Below are 21,264 nucleotides of genomic sequence, written 5' to 3' on the forward strand. Positions count from 1 at the left end.
CATATGAGAACAGCATCACTTCAATGCTCTGAAAATGCGACAGTTGAGATAAAAACAAGTTTAGCAGAAACCAGGACAAGTGGGTCATTACTTAAATGAACAATTTGGTAAATAAATTGATTAAATGGTTCCTTATTAGGAAGAGTTTTATCTCTGGTTTTACCACTTTCAGACTTTCAAGGGCCTGATACAAACTGAAATAAAAACTCACAGAAGAGTGCAGTACCATCAAGAATTAGGGTGTACAGTGTATTTCACCCTCCTTGACACAGTGGATATTGCTCTTGCTAAGTCAGTGCAGACCCGCAGTCTGATCACTTCCCTTTCCTAATTGAGCCTAATAGAAGATCAAAGAGATTTTTTTCCTTTTGCTGATCTGCAAGATGGGTCATTAAATGTCTTTTGTCTGCTGTGGATGCTCATTCAGTATTCATCATTGTGATACCAAGCCAGTACTTGCACTGTTACAAACACAAGGTGTGGGGGCTCTGTCCTTGCTGCTGACCGTGCATTTTCTCCTGTATTGCTCACTAACGGGAAACAGTGAGGGAGGAGATGATGGGAAAATTTCAGGGCAATAAAGTAAGGAAAAGAGACATTAAATCTAGGCAGGCTGTGGAGAGAAGCTCTTGTGCAAACAGGCAGGTGTGTCTTCGGCAAATACTTTGTTCAGGAAGGGCACAGAATCAGCAATTGATATGCCAAGATCATCTGTGCCAGCAGGTGTGGCCCCTGAATAGAGCACGTGCATGGGCTCCACAAAAACTTCTGTAGGGTGAAACTGTTTGCTTTGAGCTGCAGTGATTGGAACCAGTGGAACCAGGTGTTCTGTTCAAGATTTGTGTTTTATCAACAGGTGAACTTCCCTCCTACAATGCGTTTATGCTTTGGACTCCCATCCAACCTGCTGTTGTCATAAAGAGATGTGGTTTTATGGCATATGTCATAAAGAGGTTTTTTATGGGGCATAAAAAACAATATATGCATAACCCAATTAACACTCTCTTGAAACAGCCCCATAAAATGGTTTATCTCAACTCTTGTGGTCTTCTGCAGTTCCCTCCTGCCAGGACTGTGCTTGAGTGGTTTCATTGAACACGAGGTTTTAGCTGCACTGCCACCACCCTGGGTAAGACCCTTGGCCCTGTCAGATGGGAAGGGTAAATGGTTGTGGAGCTTGGGAAGAGGAGAAGTCTGATGGAAACAAATCCCTGCAAAATCAGGGTAGCATGAACTAAAGAAAGAGTGTGGGAACAAAAATTAGCAGGGGGTGGAGGAGGACACAATGAGAATAAGGTATTTCTAAGAGTAAATTAATATTTTCAAACAGAAGTGAAGTCTAATATGGTCTCTACAAATACATTCTCAGTGGAAAATAATTATGGATCTTTGCTAAAAATAAGCTTGGTGGTCTTGCTTGGTATCTTTACTGCATTGCTGATCTGTTCAAGCTTAAATGTTCTTTTATTTTGTACTTCAGGAATATAACTGATAAGAGATGATTAGGAGAGAAAAAATGTTTAAGAAAATCTGCAGAGATGCAAAATGCCTCATGCAGCATTGATGTGCTGAGCACCATATGTATTTATTACTGCAAATATGTACTAGCTTTCTTGGTGAACTTTTTAATCTAAAACCATTATAATAAACTGAAATAGAAGCCACTCCTGAAGCCGATAAATCATTGCAGAGGTAGTAAAAAAAAAAAAAAAAAGAAAGTCTCAGGTTCCTCTCTTTTCCCATGATGTCCCAGAAAGTAAATTTTTTAAATAGCTTTGTTCAGTGTCTAATTTATAAAGCAAATTTATCATCTTAACTGCAGTCATGGTTGAGGTAGTAGGGTTTAGACTTCCAGCACCTCAGTGAAGCACTAAAACCACAGGGTTTTGATGAAAGCCTGATAAAACAAATGTTAGGGTTTGGATCAGGTCATAAGGCCTTCTCTCAGATGAGTCCAGTGCTACTGTAGCCAGCTCTAACAGCAAGTATTTTATATTATTAGTTCAAAGACAATAGCTAGAAATGGTGTAAAACATTTGTTGTAAAGCCATAGAGAATGCTGATTAATGCTAATATAGATCTAATTGGGCAGAAATCACATGCTCTGAAATTCTGGGAAGGATCACTGGAAGAGAGCCATATAGAATAATTCTAAGTACAGTGTGAAAAAGACTTCAATTTTGAAAACCTGCTTCAGGAGCATACTGCTTCCAGCAACTCACAGAGCCTGCCTGCATTTCGTAGGCCCCCTTATCCCATCCAGCTGGCAGGAGCTGCAAGTGCAGGGAGTGGGACCTCTTGGAATTGGGGGTCCTGCAGCAGTGCAGGAGCAGCTGGGCAGGGCTGGCTGCTGGTGTGTGTCCTCTGGCAGCACACAGCACAGCTGTCACAGCTGGAAGGGAGGTGCCAGCCTGGCCAGGAGTTCCCTCCCATCAGCACAGGCAGTGTGGATGTGCTGCTGCTGCCTTGCCAGCAGAGACATGGTTAAAGGGAGAGGAGAAGTGAGGAGAGGGCATCTGTAACAGCCTGATCAGTAACAACCAGCAGCTCAATTACACTAAAGAATTGAATCAGAGATTGGATGGCAAATACAATTTATAATACTGCATGATACAGCAACCAGGGAGAAAAACCTTCTGGGCTGGGAGTAACAAATCTGGCAAACTTGATTTAGGAAATAATAGGACTAAATGTAAACCTCCTGAAAGCTGTGCTCAGGATTTCTGGGAAATGGCTCTGGCCTGAGCATGGGGCCCACTGCCTTGATGAGCAATTTCTTCAGGTGTGATTTTTCCACATCCCAGGTAATCAGTGTGAGGAAAGAGTTTACAGTACCTGACATGGGTGACTAAGTCTTAATAGTGAGCAGGATTTATTTCTGATGTAAATATTTTCCATTTTCCTTTTCCTACCTTTTTTCCTCTCCAGCTTCCGAACCTCCTGAAATCCCCCAGCTGTCTGTGTAAGAAGCAGTGCCTAGTGCTGGGCTTCCTCAATTTTCATTCTTAATTGAGCTGTAAATTCACCTCATAAACTCTTACAGATCTAGTGGTCCTACATTCACAACTTTTTAATTATCTTCTTAATTAACAGAAGCCTCAAGGTCCCAGTACATTTTTATCAGATGAGTCTGTTATGAAGCACATTAACTTGGACTTCACTGGTTTTAAAAACATCCTCCCCTCAGCCTGGTTCAGCATTGCTCTATTTGTCCTCTTGTTGATAAGAGTGCTTGGGCTGGGTGCTGCATTGCATTCTTTGCTGTGCTCAGAGAGGGGTGACTGGTGAGCAGGGGCTCCAGAGGGTGGGCAAAGGGAGCAGAGGGACTCCTGCCCTCCAGCCAGAGGTACCCTGTACACCACGGCAGAGGGCTGCTGCTCACAGGCTTCCTTGTTTTGTGTTCATTTTCCAAGGGCAGTGTCAGCTCAAGGCCTCTGGTGTCCTGTCATAACTGCTTTATACAATTCCATTCCACAGTGGTGCAGAAATGTTGGTCTAGAGCAGTTTGGCCAGTGAATCCCACCCACACATGGTGTGTGCTTGTGAGAAAAGGCATTGGAAGGAGGGAGGGAGAGTTCAAGGACCACTAACATTTCACTGCTGCTGTATGATTCAGTTTTGCCTTCAACAGTGCTTGAATGAAAGTACTTGGCTTCCCTTCTCCCCCAAAACCACAAAGATAACTGAGCAGCCTGGGAGTTCAGAGTGCCAGCTTTGCCATACAGAGCTGGATGTCTGCACAGGATGGGATTGTCCTGACTTGATTTTTTGGTGTATTTCATTAATTAGGCTGGTATTATTTATACTTTTTAGGAGCAAAATCATGCCTAGAAAAATGTTCCCTGTAAGTAGCTGTTTGCAGTAGCAATATCCCTTTAGCAGAAAACAGGATTTACACAAGCTGCATTTTAAACTGTTGGTACCACAGTTAATCCTAAATGCTGTAAACTGTAATGGCCTATTTCTTTATGTTGAGTTGCTCTTTTCCTCCCAGTATCCCATTTTCCAACTGCAAAGCAGCTTATGCTGGTTCATCTGCAGCGCTGACATTCAAAACCCTGCATGACTGGCAGCAGTAAAACTTTATTTAACTCTCTTCTCAGGCTGAGAAAGGAATTGCTGTGGCACAAAAACATTTAGTAGCAAAACCAATTGTGTATATTGCTTCCATTGTTGATTTCCCCTTGTGTTGGAATATCTTGAAGAAAGGCTGATGGTGATGGCTGTCAGCTCTCTGCAGGAATTGCTTTTCCTCTGTGAGTGGTTATTACCATTGCTAGTGACAGCACAGGGGGACATGTTGCTCCCCAGGATACATAAAATATATAAGGGATGCTACTTTATGTGGTTTGGAACTCATAACTGTCAGCTGATGTTATCTGGATGCTGAATTAACTAAAACATTACAACACTAAACCCATTTTCACCCAGTTCCCCTCTCAAAGGAAAACCTAATTTGTTAGACTGCAGGCTTGATGACTGACTTGACATTGTTAAATGAAATCAGGTAAGCGAACAGGCCTGTTTACAATTTCACAATTACAAATCTTTACTACAGAGATGATGTGTTAGCTGCTTCTTCTGGCTTCATGAATGCATATTTTATTAAATTGTGAAGGCCTAACAGCCAAGACAAAAGGAGAGCTACACGGAGATTCAGGGGATGTCAGATGCCTATCAAATGTTAGCAGGATGGAATCCATTTCCCCAGTTCCACATCAAAGAAATACTATTAGTAATAGCAATACCAATACCAAGAATAGCAATTTATGTACTTTTTAAAATGCTTGGATTTAAACTGCCTTTTACTGTGTGTACATCATGTCTGTCACACTGGTGGTGTGCTCATGCTAGACTCATCATGCAGTGTTAAAATGTAGATTTTGCCTGTTGGAACATTACATTATTTGCCTATCTGCTTTCAAAACCACTACTAGTTTGGCTATAACATGTACTATAAATGGAAAAAAGGAAAATAGCTTATTGGTTCTGGAGAAGATTCCTTAAATGTGAATAGTTAGGTTGGAGGCACTCTTCTAAAATCTAAATTTTCCAAGCAAGTTCTAAATATTGTGAAAATCGTCTCAGGTCATTATCACTTTGTCATCAAAAGTTGGGAATCAAACTAACTCTGTAATTTCAGTATCAGAAAGTGGAATCACTTATTTTCAGCATGGGGCACGAGGGGGATCTCTCTGCCTAACCCCCACACCACAGCTAGAGAACAGAGTTTAAACCTGTATAACTGATTCAGACCCATTACATTTCCCCAAACTCATACAGACATGCTAAACGTTCCTGCCAACTCTTCTGCATATTTAAATTATCTTCCAGCAGCATTGCTAAGGCCCTCGGGTTCTGGGGCTAAGATAACCACTTGCAGACATGAGTGCAGCCTAAGCACTGTGAGCTAAAGATAAAGGACTTATCATTGTTTGCTACAGTTAAAGGTTTTCCCAAAATGCACACAAGTGAAGCATGGCAAACAGCAGAAAAAAGGAATTGCACTGCATCACTGCATGGCTGGAGCTCCAGCCAGTGCAGCTCAGGAGCTTTTCCTGGCCTGCCACTGAGAGGAATCTTCAGTCTTCTTTTTCTCCTTCCTTCCTGCCTTCCTCCCTTCCTCTCCCCCCCGCTCCCTCCTCTAGTCCTTCTTTTTCTTTTGTTCTTTCTTTTCATTTATTTCCTGGTAGCTCCCTCAAGTTTGTGCCTCAAACCTCACATCCTATGTCTATCCTATAAAGACAACAGCTACTCTCAGCTTATCTTTCTCTTCATCTCCCGTGTCTGTTGCTGTTCCAGGTTTGCTTTCCAGATTATAAACACCAGAGAAGGGAGTCTTCTGTTGGGACTGTGTCCACAAGCACAGAAGGCAAACCCCCTGGTAACCACTTTTATTTCCTTTAGCAGTGCAAACAATGCCATGCCTGAGGTTAAATGAGGTGAAACAGAGTTTGAGCTGCACAAAGGCTCTTGGCTCTCATGTGCAGCCCTGAGTGAACTTCCTCCCGTGTCCCCTCCCATGGCTGTCTTACCTGAGCACTGAGAGAAAAGAAGATGGTGAGGGGATGTGAGCAGGAAAGATGAGAGATGCTTTCCTCACCCCAGCCCCAGGTTCCTGGAGACCTCTGAATGAGAAGCAGGTGCAGGAACTGGTCCCACTTCTGGTGCTGGGCACCACAGGGTCAGATGAGGAGCCAACATCAGGAGCATCAGAACTTAAAGCAGTAGAAATATCCAGTAGAAATATCCAGTCCATAAGTGACATAAAAATACTAGAAATTGGGGTCAAGAATCTACAAAGAATGTTTCTTTTTCAGGTAAACATGCTTAAACCTAAAAGACTGAATTACTAAGAGCATGGTCATTTTCTTATTTCTCCTGAAACAATTCCAACTTTCTTTCTTAATATTTTAGTGTTCTCCCGCTGATTAAATCTGCACACTGGACAAAATTAAAAGGTACTGACCATTTTAACCCCCTGATCTAACACAAAAGCACTGACTGTCAGTTACATTAATGATCCTAGCTAGATAAGAAAAGACATTATTTGATCTGGGAAAGGCTGATAAATTACTTTGTATTTTGTGAATCATGGCATTTTTTTTCTGCCACTGCAGGTGAATAAGTTTTTTCCCTACTTATAGACATGTGAAAGGAAGAGATATGCTGCTATCTTTGTTCTCTCTGGTAGGACAATGATATTCTCATCTGAGAAATAGTGTTAATCTCTGTGTCAAAAAGTCATGTTTGCTTGGCAATACAATTTGAATTTCAGTATGTAAGTCTGAACCCAGCTAAATATAACTATGCTATATTCCTGTAAAAAAGAAGGGTAGTATCCAAAGCTTCCATGTATTTATAATTTTCCAACCATGTCAAAATAATTCTATACCTATCTCTTAAGAGATGTTCAAAACCTATTTCTTGGTGTCTGCTATTAATCCTCTTAGTGGACTCAGTGCATATGTGTGGGAAAATGCTAGTCAGCTTTAGATTAGATTCTTCTGTACCTGAGGAAACAAGCAAAAGAAAATCCTCAAATCCCTGTCAGATCTGATGTTTGGGTGAAATCCAGTGCAGGACTAGAACAATAGTTTGGGGTGTTTTTTTTTTTTTTTTTGTTTAATATTATTAATAGAAAGTTCAATATTGAAATGGAGACCTTATTTTGGGAGGTAGAAGACAAAGACTACAGAGTATGTATGAGGTGGCCTGCACTTATTGAATCCCTGGTTTGGGTTTTATGCATGCACCAATTGCTGTGATCAGATTTATGTGGTTTACATGAAATGCAACTTTCTTTGAAGAAACTTTCCTTTGGGCACCAGCAGCTCCAATCTGATGTACATTCATGTACAACAGAGGATGCAGAAGATCTGTTCACTAGAACTGTTAATCAGGGTGTGAGCCAACTTTCTCCAAGTCCTTTGTTTCCCAAACAATTCATTATTGTACATTCTTCTTCCTGTAACTATAAAATCCTCATAAATATATTTTTCCTCCTGAGTTTCTGCCTTATAAGCAAGGTAAAATTGTTCCAGATACATTTGTGCTCTTTTCAGGGCGGACATAGAACTTGGCGTTATCACCTGTATGCAACTTGATGTCCGCTGACTAAAAGGCAGAAATTGAGTTAATTAATAATTAATTAATTTTAAAAGGACTGAACCGGCATTGTTGCAGATAGAAATGGAAAAAGTAAATGCCACGGCTAGCGAAGCTGTTGAAATACCGGCGTTTCTGAGAAGGGCTGGCAGCAGTTTCCTGCCCGGAGCCCAGCCCTGCCCTCGCTCCCCGCCCCGCAGCGCTGGGAGCTCCCGAGCGGCTCGGGACGGGCACGGCGGCACACGGAGACAGCGGGACACGGGCACAGCGGGACACGGGCACAGCGGAGCCTCCTTAGCCAGCGGGGTTCCTGGCAGGCGCTCCCGTCAGGTATCCCGGGGCTTTCCTCACGGGGATGGGCAGCCATCCGCAGGGCTGGGGCTGCGCCCGCCCAAGAGGAGCCCCGCGTTTGTCCGGCTGGGCAGTGCGGGCTGGGTTAGAGTCGATCCCTGTAGGAGAGGATCTCGCTGGCAAGGACTGCTCTAAGGGCAGGTGCTGCTGCCTGCCCGGGCTGTCCCGGAGAGCCCCTTCGAGGGGAGGCAGCAGCGCCTCGGTCCCGGCAGCCGCGGTCCCGTGCCCGGGGATGTGCGCTCGTCCCAGCGAGCCTGAGCCCCGGGCGGTGACCTGGCTGTGCCTGCCGGGGGCTGGCACTCCCGGGAGAAAAGTCACTGTAAGGGGAGAGGGTCCTACTCCATCAGAACAACAACAACAACAAAAATTAATTAATTCTCTGAATAATATTTTGTTAACATTGGATGAAACCATCTCGTTTAATTAGATCACCGGGATGATTTTGAAGCATACTGTTTCTCCAGCGGTCAGGGTTCTGAACAGTCTAATAGAATGCAAAGAAGCCTCGCAAGGAGAACTAATGCATGCCTCCTGGCTATTCAGCTTCCTGTTTTTTGAGTGTTACAACTTCTTGGAAATCTTGGAAAGGGCCTGGCTTGTTATTTAACTAAGCATGTTTGGGCTTGTGAGCTTTCATTACATTACCGTGCTCTTAGCAACGTTTTAGTGACCTGGAGAATAAATGAAACTACTTATCCTGCTAGTTTTCTGTTTTTCTGATAAAGAGCAGAAGGCCTATAGTTAACATAATTATGACATGTCTGAATTACTTGCAGCATATCTAGTGACATTCATCAGGCTAAGGGACATGCAGCTGTGTTAGGTAGTTCTGAAAATGAGAAAGTGACCAGAAAGAAACATGGACATTCATAAAAAAAGGGTACAGGGGTGAAATGAGGGCTGAGCTTTGTAAAGCTTATATTGCTTCCTACTACAGAGCATATCACTTTTTTCTAAATCCTAAATTGTGCAGTGGCTGGTGTGTGTGGTTGTAGGGACAATGGAAGATTCTGGACAGTGAAAGATTCTGGCTTCTGGACAAAGCCTTTCTTTTAAATAAATCATGTGATTCTGTCTCTACTCTCCCTTTACCAAGGGGTTTAGTTGTAATTCTCAGTATTTCATTGAAGTTCAGGTAGCTGGATCATTTCACTGCATAAACTGATCTTTTGTTAGTTTTATTCTTCTGTAATTTGTGATATTCCTACATTCATACAGTGACTACATTCCAATCTACCCTATGACCAGAGCCCAGTTAAAGTGTAACAGGACAGTGGTTTTGTTAGTAAAGAAGTTAGGAAAGTAAAATAAAAAGTATATTAAAAAGGAATGGTTTAAGAGCAACTGAATCTGCGTGACATTCCAGAAGGATCAGACATCGCCCATGAGAGCTGCTTTTACTCAGGGAATGAAAAACAGGAAGGAATTGCTTTCAGTTTCACTTCCCAGCTTTGACCAGCTATCTTCATTGAAATGAAGTAGTTTGAAGAATCATAAAAGGCAAATTATGTTAATGAATTAACTTGAATTGGATTATTTTTAGATTTAAGATTTATTTTTAATTTTAACAACTAGATTTAACAACTAGATTAATTTTTAATTTTAAAGCTGTCAATCCTATTAAAAATGAGTGCCTGTACCTTTCTTTTTTACAGTTCCATGTTTGGATCTCCCGACTGTCTTGGATCTGTCTGTAATAGCAGTTGCTGCTGCTGCCTTGCTTCACTCATTACCCCAGAGGAAGAGATAACTCTCAAGGTTTAAGCTGGTATCAGTAAGTGGGGTTTTCTGTGTGTATTTTTATTTTATTTTGTTTTGTTTGGGGTTAGATTGTTTTGTGGGTATTTTTTTGCTGTGGGCTCTGTTGTTTGGTTGGTTTTTGGTTTTGTTTATTCCTTTGGTAGCCACACTTTGTTATCCTGTGAAGGCAAATACTGATATGTGTTATTTAGCAGTACCACTAGAGAAATGGAAGAGCTTAAAGAGCTGAGTAGGCGGTAGCATGGCTGCTCCAGGGTTTACCTGGGCAGGTTTTGTGAGCAACATCAATTCACTGAGCCAGCTGCCCTTCCATTACTGCAGTAAATTGTTCATATGAATTACAGGGTATTTCTGAACGGCTGCACAGTGGAGTCTTGCACATCCCAATGCTTTTCTGAGTTGAGACTGATTTCAGGATACTCAAACATGACTGTAGGTGTAGAAAACTCACACTTAAGTAGTAGTTGAGACATAGCCTAGAAGGAAGCGGAGATATTTGAGGTCATTTTTGCTTGTATTTGTAATTTCTCTTTCCCATACTGTTTAGAGAGACAAATGTCTTTTATCAATAATAGAGAACTCTGAATAGCTCTTATGTGAAAGTATATATTGGAAAAAATTATGAGACAAAAATGTTCTTTTGCAGAACTGCAGGCAGATCTACAACAATGCAAGGTGAGTAAAATATAACCAAAATGTCAACTTTTGCTAACATCAAAGACAGCACATTCAAGCAACATTAGCTTGGCTATTAGCTTACTTTCTAATTATATGAAATATGTATGAATGTTTTAACCTGAAATTATTTACATTTAAAGTGGAATATTTTACAAAATGTAGAGCTTACATTTTCAGATCTTGATTTCTGAAGTTAAGCAAAAATAATAAATAATTTAGTAATCTTGAAATTCAAGTTATTTCAGCTTAAAAACTGAAGATGGTAAATGGTTTTAAATCCATAACCCTCTCCATCTGCAGGTGAGGCATTACTGTAGTCTGAACTTGAAGAAGTTGGGAGAAAAGTTTTTACACAGAGAGGAATGGCTCACTGCCATGTTCTGTGCCGGAGGGCAGCCTGTCAGTTCCTGGCAATGCTTTGAATTCAAGCCTCTTTCTAAATATCAATGAACAAAAGCATCTTTGCTCCAGGCAGAGTGAACTGACCCTGCTTGAGCAGGGCTTGGATTAGATGATCTCAGGAGGTCCCTTCCAAGCTGAATGGTTCTGTGATTCTGAGACATCTTCATGACATCCTCTGCAGTTCCTGTCTTTTTTCTGTGCTTTGAGGACCAGAACTCCCCTAAGTTTTGTTGATGCATGCATTGCTCATAAACATGCTCTTGATGTGTATTTTTGCTATACAGAAAGCAGCTGCCTAGATTTTGTTCTGTGTGTACTCTGGAAAAGGAGTCAGTGCTGGGGATCTTTCACCCAGGGCAGGAGGAAATGATCCATACTCAGAGTGTATTTTCTTTCTTCCAGGACCTCCACCTGCCACAGCACCTGGAATGCCCTATGGCTCCCCTCAGCAGGTCCCTGGGGCTTACCAAGGTGAGTGGCTTGGTTACAGATCTGTGAGAGCATTGGGAAATAAGCATGGGGAATATGGGGCTGTAAAAGGGTGATCATCTCCAATTTACTTTTCTGCTATTAATTCTATAGAGTTTCTTTTAACTTCTGTTTTGCTGAAAAGTCATTTCTTTCCTTTGTGGTTCTACATTTTAGTATGTGCTGAGCTGTACCAGCAGTGGTAGGAGTTAAAAATGCCAGGTGTTCCTCAGTGGTCATTGTGGGGAGTTTGCTAGGGAGGTTTGCTGGGTGTTACTGATTGCAATTAATGTGCAGCAGGTTCTTACTGGTAATTAGACTTTTTAATCATCACGTTACTTCAGTATTTCACTTTACTTTCCTCTAGAAATACAGAAGTGAAGAAAGAATTGTTTTTCTCTTGCAGTTCTGCATGCATTCAGTTCCTGTTTCATGCTCTGTTGCTGTACTTTGCAGGTTACACCTTACACTTTCCCTCACTTGCTCTCTCCTCTTCTGTCTTGTTTTCTGCTCCACTTCAAAATGCAGCACTCCTGAGCAGCTTCTCCCATTCTGGCAATGGTTTCTTTCTGAAGAACCAAATCACAATAAATAGCTAACAGTCAGGCTCAGAGCATAAGTCAGAGGTAAAAGCAAAATGTCTGGCCAAAGTTACTGTGCTGTTCCTAAGTTAAAGCTTGTGCATCCTGGGACAAGGCACTCTGAGGTCTGTAAGTGCAGTTGGCTGCAGCAGGGAACAAGCACTCACTGCTTGTGCCCTGGAGGTTGCAGGGCATTGTTATTTTGAGTAATTGTATGTGCACACACTTGCCCACAATAGCAGTAGGTAGTTGGTTTGCAGAGCCTGTGCTCAGACATAAAAGTGATTTTGAATTCCCAAAGGGAGGGTTCTTCTCTGGGGTGGGTGATGTGGCCACCTTACATCACCTGAGGTACCAGGGCCACAGCCTGATCTTTCATGTGCACTGCTCCATGTGTTGTAATGTAATGTGAAATTTGCTGCTGAGCTGGTGTGGGCTGAAGGTCTACAAGTCATCTGGTTTGAAAACTGCAGATGAACTTTGCTAAAAGGACATTTCCTTTCACAAAAGTACAGCTCCAGGAAAACTTTGTCTTAAAATTCCTCATTTGCTCCACTGACAGCGTATAAATGCCAATGCTTTTAATGTAATTTAAAGTATTCTTTCTTCTCTACTTAGAAATAGCTTTCATTTATTTATTTCTGGTTTTTTTGAATTGACTGTCTCTATGTGAATGAAATTTTTTCTGTCTTCAAGAATGATGCATTTTTTAAAAAATTTATTTGGTTTGGTTTTTTGTGAGGCATCAGAATCTCCCATGGCAGTGTAACTTTCATAACCATATTTCTCCTACCATGCCAAATGTCACAGGTGCAGGCAACTATGGATTCCAGGCACAGCCCATGGGGTTCCAAGGTGGATTTGTCCCTCCACCTATCCAGAGCCAGCCCACCATGGATGGGGCAATCTGGATGCCTATCCCTCCTTCTATTCCCAACTGCCCTCCTGGACTGGAGTACCTCACACAGGTACCTTCACCCTTCCTCCTTCCCCAGAGATGAGACATGCTGCTCTGGGAAGCAGCCTGCATCCATGAAATAGCTAAATAAATCATCTGGCTGTGTTGCAGCTGCTGCTTGTGTGCTGCTAAATGAGGCCTTTGGTATTGTCTGAATGCAGAGATACCTGTTAGAGATGTAGCACTTGTTCATGAAGCACCTTCCTGCCAAGTAGGGTGCCAAAGGATGAGAGACAGAGGGCTGTCACACATCCTTCACATTTCTGAAGTTACTCTTTGGGAGATGTAATGTCCTTTGGAAAGGTGCATAGAATAAATGCTATTATATGGGAAACTCTAGCACATTAGAAGCACTTAATTTTCCATGTGATGCTTTCTTCACACCTCTTAATATTGTTAGCAGAGCTGCCAGTCAGATTTCACAGCATAGAGAATGCTAATAGCCAAAATAAGAATTGTTTCCACATTACTGAATATGTCTTTGTACTGTAAAATACAGTTCATCTCAGCACTGGAAAGATTAATACTGATGTAATGTTGCCAGTTCTACAAAGTGCATTAAAAAAAAAAAGGCAATTAAAAAAAAAAAGCACTGGTGAGGAGAGGCTGATTTTCCCCTGAATCTTCCTTAGAGCTAAGGAGTAGTTGGGCTTCTACTCCAAAATCCCCCCATTTCCTGCTTTTGTCTGTGTGGAGTCTCTGGAGCATGATGTCAGAGCTCTCTCAGGCTCTGGGTCCTAAAGGAGAGCAGGGGTGTTAGCCCTGTGTGCTTGTCACCAGACCAGTTTGGGTTCAGCTCCAGTGCCCTGGAACACTCTTTGCTAACCTGGCACAGGAGAGGCCAAGGAGGGGAGCGAGCTATTCCATAGCTTAACTGGGAAATAATCTGCCTCTACACTGTGTATTGATCCATACATTCTAATTCTAAAGTGAAACAGCAGCTGTTCTTAAAACTACAGTTTTCCGTAGTTGTAACTTGCTAAATGTTTATTCTGTTTAATTTTTCAACCATGACCAGATTGACCATATATTAATTCATCAGCAACTTGAACTTCTTGAGAGTAAGTACAAAGCATTTAAATCTAATAATCCCAAGAACAGTGAAGTTTAGGCTTTCTTTGACACTGTTTTTAAGGTGATTACCACCTTTTTCTTTCCTTCATTACCTGTCTGAATCCCTGCAGAAGTCCTGAAGAAGTGGAGGAGAGGAAGGAAAAATAGAAGGGAAGAAAATTTTCAGCAGGTTCCATATCTCAAAAGATACACAGCAATGCAGCTGAATAATCTTGGTTATGTATGCTATAGTTGATATATAGCTAGTTGTAGATGAAGTCACACATTTCCAATGTTACTTGTTAACAATGATTTCTACTCCCTTACTTAAAGATTCTGTTTTCTGTCTTGTCATATCCCACCTACTTCCATGGACTGGCATGTGCCTTTGATCCCTTTTACAGGCAATCCTGCTGCTTTAGCAAACTGAATGGCTTTCCTTCTGCTCCCCTTATTCTGTGCTTTAATAATATCCAAGTTGTACAATTAATGTCTTTCAAATAGAAGGAATAAAATAGACCATACAGCCCAGATCGCCTCTAATGTGGCTGCTGATTTTTCTTTCTGGTTCTTTCTAAAACTTGTTAGAGTGCTCTCATTTGTTATAGAAATTAACTAAACTTTCTGTCCTGGCTCTTGTTGCTTTAGATGTGCACTGCTGTAAATCTTGACCGAGCAGGTTTTTTGTGGCTTTCTTATTCTGAACATATTTGTGCCCTTTTCTGGCTTCACCCCCAAATTCACAACTCTCTTTAACTCTTATCCATTCAGTTCTCCCCTGAGAACCTTCCCTGCTGTATTATTGGTGATGGTGGTGCTTATCCAGGTGCCTGTCGCCAGGGGGGACACTGGGGACAGATGGGAATCTCAATTTCTTTCCACATGTCCTTGCTCATGGTGTCTTCTTCCCTTGAACTTCTCTGTCAGGGCTTGCTGCTTGAGGGTCCTTTCCATAATGTCCCTTTGCCAGGAGCTGCCTCTGACAGACTTTGGGAGAGGCTTTGCCTTCCCAAAGAGCAGGGATTGTCTGACCAGACTCTCCTAGGAGTTCAGCAGCTTCCTTCCCATTTTTCAGTTGTGACTGGCTTTGAGGAGAACAACAAATACGAGCTGAAGAACGCTCTGGGGCAGAGGGTGTACTTTGCAGCAGAGGACACTGACTGCCTGACCAGGAACTGCTGTGGGCCCGCCCGGCCCTTCACCCTGAGGATCATCGACAACCTGGGCCGCGAGGTGATCACGCTGCACCGACCCCTGCGCTGCAACTCCTGCTGCTGCCCCTGCTGCCTGCAGGAGGTGAGTTCTGCCTCCCACTGCCCTCCTCCTCCTCCTGGGACTGCCTCCTCCTGCGCTGCTTTGAGGTGGCCTTGCCTCGAGTCAGGAGGTGAGGTGAAATGAGTCAGGGTTCCTGCCGGTAAGGTGTGGGAAGAGAGGTCTGTGGGATTTGTGCGTGGGGTTCTTGGTCTGGGAAGGAGGAGGTGTGTGTGGTATTGTCCACAAGGGCCCCAGGATTTGTGCGTGGGGTTCTTGGTCTGGGAAGGAGGAGGTGTGTGTGGTATTGTCCACAAGGGCCCCAGGATTTGTGCGTGGGGTTCTTGGTCTGGGAAGGAGGAGGTGTGTGTGGTATTGTCCACAAGGGCCCCAGGATTTGTGCGTGGGGTTCTTGGTCTGGGAAGGAGGAGGTGTGTGTGGTATTGTCTGCAAGGGTCCCAGGATTTGTGCGTGGGGTTCTTGGTCTGGGAAGGAGGAGGTGTGTGTGGTATTGTCCACAAGGGCCCCAGGATTTGTGCGTGGGGTTCTTGGTCTGGGAAGGAGGAGGTGTGTGTGGTATTGTCCACAAGGGCCCCAGGATTTGTGCGTGGGGTTCTTGGTCTGGGAAGGAGGAGGTGTGTGTGGTATTGTCCACAAGGGTCCCAGGATGAGGGAAGAGACGAGAAAGTTGACTCCATGTATCAGAAGGCTGATTTATTATTTTATGATAGATAATGTATTAAAACTATACTAAAAGAATAGAGGAAAGGATTTCATCAGAAGGTTAAGCTAAGAATAGAAAAGGAATCGATAACAAAGGTTTGTCTCTGGCCGAGCCAGTCTGGGCAGGTGAACTGTGATTGGCCCTTAATTAAAAACAACCAGATGAGACCAATCACCAATCCACCTGGTGCATTCCACAGCAGCAGATAAGAATTGTTTACAGTTTGTTCTTGAGGCCTCTCAGCTTCTCAGGAGGGAAAAATCCTAAGGAAAGGATTTTTCATAAACATGTTGGTGACAAGGTGTGCTGCAGCACTTGGACTCACTGGGCAGTTCTGACTGTGGTAATGAAAAATCTGGTTGAGCAGCATGGCGGGGAGCTTGTGGCTGAGCTGGAATCTGCACTTGGAGTGGAAGAGTAAGGCAACAGCTTTCTAGAGTAACAGCTAGAGTTTTCATTTTACAGCTCTGAAAGCTATAGTGGCATTCAACATAGGAGATCATGAGGTTTTTTAAATATTAATGTAATTCTGGATTGATGCAACTTCTGAAACTCTAAATCTAAGCCTGCTCAGAGCTCCTGCTGAGGCATTTGTAGTAGCTGCATCCTAGAATGCCTTCAGTGAATGCTTTTGGGATATTCACTGCCTTTCTTTCAATGGACTTTGGTCTTTATATTGAAGATGCATAGTTTGTGTACTCCAGAGCCTGAGGAGTCTCTTACTGTTTTCTTGAAGGCAAAAGCTGAATAAGAGGTCTTCAATCTGAGTGGTCTTCTGAAAACACTCACAGCAAAATGCTTTGTAAGGCCCAATTTTTGTGGAAAAATAGGTTGTTTTTCATTAGTGTGCCGGTGTGGGTTTTGTCTCACTAGCATATGAAAGCATGGTTATTCATTTGGAGGTTTTCTCTTCCCTGTGAAGCTGGAAGTCCAGGCACCTCCAGGAACAACAGTTGGTTATGTTGTCCAGAACTGGCATGTCTGCCTGCCAAAGTTTACCATTCAAGATGAGAAGAGAAGAGATATTCTGAAAATCAGTGGCCCATGTGTTGTGTGCCAGTGTTGTGAGGACGTTCATTTTGAGGTATGCAATGTCAAAATTGTCTGCATGTGTCTATTTTCAGATAGGAGTTTGGTACTAGTTTGTTCTTCAACTTACTACCTATCAATTGAATTGTATATATTAAATAATTTCTACATCATCTTGTAATGCTGGTATAATCAAATGACTTCTCTAGATACCTAAATTACTCTTGAAAAACCAGAAAAATTTCCAGAAATTACATGTTAAAGCCATTAATCAGTGATCACTGAGAATTCTGTGTGGCTGCACACAAATAACTTAATTGAGATATTTAGCAGCAAAATCTTTTTGAATCTGTTATGTCAGGCTCTAAGGAAAATATAATAAACTGTATCAGGTATTTATTAAAATTACTTCCTTCAACCCTTTATTTAATCATCCAATTATCATTCAATGAACTAATAAGTTAATTTAGACTTGAACTACAGAGTTGAATGACTGAAGAGTTACAACTTTCCTTCTAAAATAATATTGGTTAATGTAATATTGTTTTTGTGGACATTAAGTGAGAGATATACAAGGCTACAATTTAATGTTTAAAATGATGTTGCAAATAGTTACTGCAGCAAATTTATAGAATTTTATGTTGGAAACTAATCTTTCACATGACCCAGAAGACTGGCTCTAACTTCAGAAAACTTAATCTTGCCAGAGGGCTAACCTCTGCTTTTGAGCAGAAGAATGCAATTTGTTTAATTTTCACTTGAGCAGTTCCTGATGCATGGCAGGAGAAACTAATTCACTGTCCTGGTTAAAAACACCACTTCCAGCAGAGTGTGTATCCCAGCACCATCAAGGAATTGATTCAGAATTCAGAATCAAGTTTCAGAATCAGAATCAAGTTCATGCCTCTAATACTTCAGACCAACTTTCTGATAGTCTGACTGCCTTTAGGTACAAACCCTTGCACTCGATAACTGTATTAATTAAAATAACAGTCTGAAGCTTTTAAATGGATCTATTCCAAAATGGATTTGGGAATGTTATGAATGTTTGATGATGCTTTTGAAAATTTTATGTTAAACTATAGGTGATGTCTCTGGACAAGACTTCTCCTGTTGGGAAGATTTCTAAGCAGTGGACTGGTTTTGTGAGGGAAATGTTTACAGATACAGATAACTTTGGAATCTCATTCCCAATGGACCTTGATGTGAAAATGAAAGCTGTGATGATTGGTGCTTGCTTCCTGATCGTAAGTTGTTCACTAATACATCAACATAAACTAACTTTTTCATCTCCACGTTTAAATTGTGATGGTAAAGGAGTTAATTTGGAGTTCTTCAAGTGGGCAACAGCTTGTGAACTTCTGTGTGTAAAACTGACCACAAAAGGCAACACAGAATTATTTTAGACAATAAGCTTATTCTAGACTACAGGCAGTGCTAATTGTATTTAATAGGAGTTTCATATTTGGTGGGACTATAAAAAAGAAAAGGGAAGACTTCTTACAGACTCATTAGCAGAGGAAAGCAAATTTATGGATGGTGAAACCAGAAAAATACAGATTAGCAATAGCCAAGAGGCCCATCCAAAGCCTGAGCAACCCTCTGGGCTTGTGGGCAGCTGAATGCTGCAGCCACTGCCTCCCAGCTCTCCTTGGAAGCATGTGAGGCACTGAACTGAGCAGGATTGATGCTCTCAGAGCAGTAATTTCCAAATGGAGGGACTACTGTGGAGGCTAAGCTCATTGAACTTGTCAGAGCACTTCTCAGCAATAGTCAACAGTGCAGAGCAGCTCCCTGTCCTCCTTGAAAACAGTGTGGAACACGCTCCTGTTTCCACCTAACAGTGCAATTCTGCATCAAGGTGCTGTTTCAGAACATGCCCTGCTTCTGTGCTGGCTGGGCTGCTGAGGGGCAGGGTTTGGAAAGGTCTCTCCAACCTCTGACAGCCCTGAGCATGAACAGGTTTTGTTTAGCTGTGTGTGTTCCTGTGCTACCAAGTGCTTCAAGTGCAGAATTAGTGAGAGGGAGCAGCCTGGGCTTTCAGGGGCCCCCACCAGTAAACTATAGATAGCCATTATTGTGGTGGACTCCAGTCTGAGGGAAAATGAGAGGGAATAAGTCAGATTGAGCAAAGTCAGGGCAGAAATCCTGAGTAAAGGAAGCATAGCTTTGGCTAGTGAAAAATTTAAAGTTCCCATGTTGGTCTTTCAACATCTTTCTGTCTCTGTGGATGTCCCATTCTGAGACCCAGCTGGTGGGGGCATGGCAGATGTGCCTCCCCCTTCTTCTCACCCTTTCGGGTTTCTTAGAGGAAGGTGTACATCAGGTGCAATGCAGACAGGGGATCTCAGAACTGAGAACCACATTTAAGAATTGTAATTATTTGTTTTGTTTGCCTTTTTTTTGTCCCCTTAGGACTTCATGTTTTTTGAGCATAGTGGTGATTAAGCATCAGCAAGCAGGAGTTTGGTAATGAAATCTAGATGTTCTCTATGGAAGGAAGAAGAACATGGATCTCCCAACTTTCCAATGAATTGCAGACCTCCAGTAAGAATATGAGAAATGTACATGTTATAGTTACATTTCTGTAAGCTGAAAGCTTTATGGTCTTATCTATTATTTTTTAATATGGTGAAATGATTTGTAGTATTCAAATAAGGGCTCTTTATCTGCACAGATCAATAATATCATTTAGAGAAATATATAGCAACCTTTTCTTTCCCCAAGATCTCTAATTTTAAAGTAACTAATTATAGTAGTTATTTATAACTACTATAATAATACTTTGATTCCTAAAAAAGAGAACTACTTCTATATTCAATATTAATGGTAACCTAAGCCTAATAAGGAGACACTGATATTTTTCCTGGGCATTCTTCTTCGGTAGTTTTACCTTCTTCACATTCCATTTCCATCTTCCTATCAAATACGTCAAATGTATGCATTCAGAGCAAAGGGATGCATTTGAACAGAACTGTCTGAAATGAGTGTAAAATGTTACTGCTCTGGTGTCCTGGGTGTGTGTGAGCTGGAGCTCATTTCCCCCAGCAGCCCTCACAGAGCTGTGCTGTGCCCTGCTGAGAGCCCAGCAGTGTTTTGGTGCAGTGCTGGCCCTGCAGCAGCTCTGTCTCTCCAGCATCCAACCTGCCTTGAGCAGGCTGGGGGTGGGTAGGGCACACAGCCAGGCCAGCTGGCACAAGTTCACCAAAGGGACATTCCACACCGTGTGACATCAGCTCAGATATCAAAGATAAGAAAAGGAGGAGGAAGGTGTTGCATTCAGTTTTACAGTGTTTGCCTTCCCAAGCAATCACTTCCATGGTGAAGCCCTGCTTCCCAGGAAGTGGCTGGGCATTGCCTGCTCATGGGAAGTGCAGAATTAAATTTATCTTTTTTTTACTTTGTTTATGCATGCGCAAACTTTTGGTTTTCTTTTAGTAAACTGCTTTACCTTAACCTGTAAGTTGTTTTGTGTCTTATTTTATCTCCCCTGTCCCTCTGGGAAGGGGAGGCACGGAGTGGCTTGGTGGGCACCTGGTCAGCCCACCACATCTAGTGATGGGTGTGTTCTCAAATGTGACTCCTCCTGGGTATGACCTTGTTTTCTTACTTGGGCTGTTCTGAAACTGAAGGCTTGCATGTTCATCAACCGAAGTGTGGAGGTGAGAGGAAGTAAAGCTGTCTGTGCCTGCTTCTGTTTCATAATCCTTTAGTAATTGCCTTGTGCAGGAGTGTGGCCTGAGGCAAAGAAAACACTCTTAGTTACTTCTCAGTTTCTCCAGTCCTCTTTGCTCCCCATTTAGTCCACACTTTTCACAGACTGTGAGTCTGTCTGTTGTTTTGAGGGTACGGAATAAACAGAAGAAGTGTTCTGCATAAACAGAGCAGTTTCACTTCAAAAGCAGACACATGGAATGGCAGGTCAACTTCTTAGCATTTATAACTTTATTTAAATTATTTAAATATTTTATTTAAATGTCCAAGCAATGGATGAGTTGCAATTTCTTACCCCTGCACACAAGCACCCGCACAATGTGGTTCTGGGCATCCAGCTATGGGGAGAAATCCTTGCCAGTATTTTCAGTTACATTCTAGTCCTGCTGAAGAGTCCTTCTGTTCTGTATTTTCAATTTATTGGTTGCTTCTGGCCAGGAAAAAAGCAAAAGAAAAGGCAAATGCCATTGCTGGTGTGTAGCTGAATTCTCTTTGATGTTGGAATAATAGTGCAAATTTGGGACAACAGTCCAGCCTGTTCTGAATGTCCCTAAAGTGTATGTTATTCCTTGTTAAATTATCTTCTGCTGCTAAATTTCCTTGTATATGGAGTCACTGGAGGTGCATTTTTGATTCATCAGCACTATTCTTAGGGAATTAACTTAATTAATTGTTATAAATGAAAA

At 42.2% G+C, this 21,264-nt stretch overlaps 1 protein-coding gene across 2 annotated transcripts; it reads left to right on the forward strand.

Annotated features, from left to right (window-relative positions):
- The first annotated feature begins 7,774 nt into the window (after window positions 1-7,774).
- On the forward strand, window positions 7,775-20,323 carry LOC103815409 (phospholipid scramblase 1). Of its 2 annotated transcripts, XM_009089174.4 has the most exons (10): window positions 7,795-7,938; window positions 9,615-9,733; window positions 10,367-10,395; window positions 11,203-11,271; window positions 12,660-12,817; window positions 13,826-13,868; window positions 14,936-15,156; window positions 16,758-16,919; window positions 17,950-18,111; window positions 19,280-20,323. In XM_009089174.4, the coding sequence occupies exons 3-10, from the start codon at window positions 10,389-10,391 to the stop codon at window positions 19,310-19,312; spliced, it is 855 nt and encodes a 284-aa protein (XP_009087422.4). In that variant the 5' UTR covers window positions 7,795-7,938; window positions 9,615-9,733; window positions 10,367-10,388; the 3' UTR covers window positions 19,313-20,323. The 2 variants fall into 2 exon arrangements, with proteins under 2 accessions (XP_050833776.1, XP_009087422.4); XM_050977819.1 differs by lacking the exon at window positions 13,826-13,868 and having other exon boundaries at window positions 7,775-7,938; window positions 9,615-9,717.
- The last annotated feature ends 941 nt before the right edge of the window (window positions 20,324-21,264 follow it).

Source organism: Serinus canaria, chromosome 9, assembly GCF_022539315.1.
Source record: "Serinus canaria isolate serCan28SL12 chromosome 9, serCan2020, whole genome shotgun sequence".
Lineage (NCBI taxonomy): Eukaryota > Metazoa > Chordata > Aves > Passeriformes > Fringillidae > Serinus > Serinus canaria.

Excerpts from the sequence above, each read along its gene's own strand:
- LOC103815409 (XM_050977819.1), top strand. The coding sequence starts at position 9,619 with ATGTTTGGATCTCCCGACTGTCTTGGATCTGTCTGTAATAGCAGTTGC. Across the intron at positions 10,396-11,202 it reads CAGATCTACAACAATGCAAG|GACCTCCACCTGCCACAGCA; the intron begins GTGAGTAAAATA and ends TCTTTCTTCCAG. Across the intron at positions 11,272-12,659 it reads GGTCCCTGGGGCTTACCAAG|GTGCAGGCAACTATGGATTC; the intron begins GTGAGTGGCTTG and ends CAAATGTCACAG.